The sequence below is a fragment of the Micromys minutus genome (genome assembly GCF_963924665.1).
Source record: "Micromys minutus genome assembly, chromosome: 25".
NCBI classification, from domain to species: domain Eukaryota; kingdom Metazoa; phylum Chordata; class Mammalia; order Rodentia; family Muridae; genus Micromys; species Micromys minutus.
Window position 1 is genome coordinate 17145827 of NC_137960.1, and position 4804 is coordinate 17150630.

Here is a 4804-nt window from a genome sequence, read left to right on the forward strand (position 1 = left end):
ATTCCAGAGGCCACAATGGAGATTAACATCATACGGGTCAGGCCAGGCAATGGGGGACATTTCGTATCCATGTCTCTCTCACAGGACTTCAGGGCTCATCAAGGAAATGGGCTTTGAGTAGCAGATGACAACTTCCCTTTAAAGACAAAGCGTTTAATATTCGAAAATTTATCCCAGGAATTTAAAAGGTCAACCCTATAGATCACCTAGCTAAGCAACAGAGCGGGGGCAGAGGGCCGCAAGATGAGAATTCCAGAAAGCTGAAGGAAAACATTTCCTTGGGTGGATTCTGTAGTTTGTGGTTTGAATAAAACCTTCGAAACATTCCATTGAGTATTGAAAGTCTCACAATGAGAATACAGCTTGTAGTGAACACATTCTGTATTACAAGACACCCCCCCCCAAAAAAAAAAACACCAACAATGCTTTCTTCTGCTTGCTGCCTGTTTACTGCCTGCTACTAAACTAGGAAAAAATTAACCTTTCCAACAAGTAGGATTCTGTCTAGAAACTGCCTCTTATACTGTGTGTGTTGGGGGATATCATCTATATTCTGGGAAGGAGAAGTAAAGGAGAAATCCAGTTCTCTATTTAAAGGTGCTTCTCAGTACCTAATAGCTTATTAATGGCGTCTAGAAACTGCTCTGGTCTTTACCTATACAATTCCATAACATTACACATATAACGCCTCTGACCTGAGCCTTACGGCTGGACTTACACCGTACAGGCTTCCTATACTTGTGCTTGGAGCCACGATCGAGGGTCCAGCATGTCTCTGATGGATTTCTGCCTCGGTGCTGGCACTGGCTTCGCGTCGATGCTGGGTTTAGCGTCCGTGTGCCCACCGTCCGCTGAACTGTTTTTCCTAGAGGGGAGAAGTTTGCGAGGGGCGGCCACCGGTTTCTGGAGGTGATGCTCAGGTGGTGACGGATGGGGATCCGAAGGCGAGGCTCCAGAGACACTGACCTGGGCTCCGCTGTCCTTGGACTGACCCGCGCTACCCTGTGTCTTTATGCTGAAGGGAGGCTGATCCGTAGGGGGGAGTGGAGCTCGCCTCTTTTTCCTTTTCCCATCTGGGGCCGGTTTGCCTGTTGGGGGCAACACTTCCTTCTTGATGACCATTTCATGATTGCCATCAAAGATCGCGGCCCACGGGGGTGCCGTGGATTCGTCATCCCGACCAATGAGGAACTGTCCGTTGGTCTCTCCGATTTTTCTTTGGATTATGTCCGTTACACTTTCAAGTTTCACGGGTGAATCGATGCCTGCAATAATTTTAAGGAGAAACTTTATGGGGGGGGCGGGAATCCAAAAGTCATCTGTACTTTATCCAAATAAACTCTTATTTTCCAAATCAATATTCTACCTGTAATGACCATTCCAAAACCTGGGTGCAGGATGCTTAATAAAAACATTGATTTATAAAAGTAAGCCTATCAAAAGGGCCCCCACGCAAGGCTCTTATGTACATTAGATATCCTATATACCACATACACAGTACAGGGAAATGCATAGCATTCACACATACACCGAACTGCTTGAACAACTCCTCTGCTTATTATACAGTAACGTTTCCTAGACTCAAACCGTTCGCTTACTGGGAAGCTCCCTATGTGAAAGGGGATGGGGGTGATGAGTCAGCAGGTTTCCCTACAGACCCTTGAAGTCTCCGCTGAGGGTGAAACACAAAGGAAAGCAAACAGACAAAAATCCTCCAAAACCAAGGCCCCAAGGCAGGAGTCCCAAACCCTCAGGCTAACGTCAGAGTTAAAGATGCTGGGTAAAAATTTCCTTGGGGAAAGTGCACACACACACACACACACACACACACACACACACACACACACACACACACTGGCAGATACTGTCCAGCGCTACTGTCCAGATGTGCTTGTTCACAGCACCATCTGGGAGACCACCCCACAGGAATAACACCTTTCAAGGTGTGGAAACGTGAAACAGAAATTCTAGAAGGGCCGATCTTTGAATTAAACTTAAGTAGTTATTTTTGACCATCGGTGGATGTGTCCCTTCATTAATATTTCCAGCTGGCCATACACACAGACAAACAACATCAAAACCCACTCGATAAAACAGAGACAACAATAACAAAACATGATAACATCTTAGAGTCTGTTGTACATTCATATTTTCTGAATCCCATCAGCTTAAGACTTCATTCTTCCGGGCCTGGAGTTTTTTTTTTTTTTTTTTTTTTTTTTTTTTTTTTTTTGTTTGATCATGAGCGTTCGAGCTATGAAAAATACGCACTCATTAATTTTGTATTAATTCATCTATTAAACATGATCTCCTCAGTCTATAATCATAGTCTTTTTTATTTATTTTTTATTCAATTTGACTGTGCCTGAGAATTCTAGCAGTTTAATGTCAACAAAATCAGTGGCGGGGGCGTAGACGACGCTGCTTTTCTGACATTCTATGGCTCGGAAGCCTCACGCCCCACCCACTTACTCATATCGTGATACACCGAGGTCGCCTCCTTTGCCAGGAACAAAGGTGGTTTCCGTGGTGACATAATCTCAATTCTCATAAGTTCTTCACAACAATGCTTCCATTGGCCTAGGAGAGAAAGGAAGGAGCAGGGAAGTTTGAAAGAATGTAAAGCTAGGCATTTCATTGTCTACCAATATCAGTACTGTGTGCGTATACGTGCACATGTGTGTGTGTTAGAAAATAACAGTTTATCAGTAAAGCCTAGTTTTCAAGAGGCTTGCATAAAAACCCAGGGCAATCCAGTTTCCCAAACTGATTCTGCGTGAGTGATTCATTTAAAAACCTGACCGAATGAACAAAAAACAACACAAACGGAACAAAAAAAAAGTTCTGGGTAGATAGACACTAAGATCCCGAGGTCCGCTAGGACACCACCACACAAAGCCATCAACAATCCTGTTCAATTTGATCTTCACGACGAAAGAAAGTGCACACAGCTTCTCTTCTCAGCTGTAGATAAAGACATCCAGTATTCCAGACGTTTGCAAGACAAATCCCCCACTGAAATCCAGCTGTCAGATGGAGGAGGAAGAGATACATAATTCAAGTCCTAAGACATATCTTTAATTTGAGTTAAATTTCTATTTAAGAAATGAGAACTGTTTAATAGTCATTACTGTTTCACTACTTAAAACCTTAAGGTTTTGGGACTTCCTTCTCTGTGGCTAAAGAAGATTGGTGTTTGCTGGGCTGCCTCCCTGCATACTATAATGTGTCTACCCAATGACATCATAGAAATCACTCGGGCCACAGCCCTGAAAAGTGGGGACAACACACCAGACACCTTCTAAGGTAAACACACTTCCTTCCCCCTTTTCAAAGTCTGAGTGTGCATATTCAATCTGTCCAGCTTGGCAGTTTTCAGTGGCTTAAAAATCTTAAGACATTTTGTGTTTATTACATATCCATTGTGTTGTTCTGGCACATGGTGATAAATGCCTGCATTTTGAATCCATTACCATAACTAGTTAAGACACTCCGGGTATTTTATTATGATGCTGATTTACTGCACAGCAAACCAACAGGAAATAACCTCCCCCCCCCCCCCAGGACACAGCCGTAAAGGTTCTTTCCTAGGGTCTGAATCCAGAAGCTGGAGCTGGCATCCCCATCCCCCTTCTCATTTTATGATAAATATGTAATGAAGAATACTGGTTCCTTCTAAATGGGCCAGCCTTCCACTTTCAGGTCCCAGGACATACCATCCTGGGAAGAGATGATGGTTACTGCATGAAGGATCATAAGATAAAGTGTTTCAAGGCTGAAACAGGATATTAAGCATGCTCAGGCCGGGAGCATCACCCTGTATTGTCCATGTGTTCCTGAGCTCAGAGGATATGATTTTACAGTTGAAGCTTTCTGCAGGTCTGTTTACAGAGAGACACACAGTAGCTGACGAGCTAATGCAAGGTTAATATCAGGTGGGATACGCTGTGTTCATGTAACCTATTAAAGATGTTTCCCACGACACTACCTTATTAGACAGTGTGTGTGTGTGCATTTGTGCGTGTGTGTGCATGTAATCACCCGCATGGTATGACACTAGCCTGCAGAGGTTGGTTCTGTCCTTCCTCCACAGCGCCCCTGAGAACGGAACTGAGGTTTTCAGGCTTGCTGCCTGCTGCTGTCTCAGTCCCTCCATCACAAGATTTACTGTCTGTGTTCCCTACTACAATGATTTCTTATGCTAAGCTATTCAGTATTTGTAGTCAATATTTGGGGAAAACCTATAAAGATCCAAGTTTGTTCAAACCTGCTCCCTTTGCTCTACCATTCCTAGCCACCAACTATCATACAGAACAGAGGCCACACCTCCTTTATAGGCTCTCAAATAGGAAGACAGCAATCCCCTTTGCCCCTAGCCTCCAGACCATGGCTAGTCTGGATAAGCATACCTATGTTTATTAATACTTCCTCATGAATTCTGATTAGCTTGAAGAACTGAGGTTTGACTCAAATATTAAATTATTCTTAGGTTATTCCATTCTTGCTATCTTCTTTGACTTTGCACATACTTGAATCAAGATGAGGAAGGCATGCTTGTCACTAAGAGAATTAGCGTGGGGCGGCTCAATGGGAAGGAGATCAACGCTGAACCCACGTGGGGGAAGAAGAGGGCTGACTCCCACAGGCTGTGCTCTGACCTGCACACATGCACTGTATCATATACATGCCTTCACACACAGACACACACATACACACAGATGGACAAAACAGACACACACACACAGATGGACATACATGCATACACATACACACACACACACCAAACATACTTACACATATACCC

General features: G+C 43.8%; 1 protein-coding gene across 2 annotated transcripts in view; it reads right to left on the minus strand.

Moving 5' to 3' along the window:
- Positions 1–732: 732 nt before the first annotated feature.
- The window catches only part of RTKN2 (rhotekin 2), a gene marked incomplete at both ends in the record, with an annotated part of 60863 nt that continues 56791 nt past the window's right edge, over positions 733–4804 (minus strand). For both annotated transcript variants that reach the window (XM_080937532.1, XM_080937531.1), the window contains 2 exons: positions 733–1265; positions 2473–2580. In XM_080937532.1, coding sequence (XP_080793658.1) covers positions 733–1265; positions 2473–2580 — 641 coding nt within the window. The remainder of the gene's footprint in view (positions 1266–2472; positions 2581–4804) is intronic.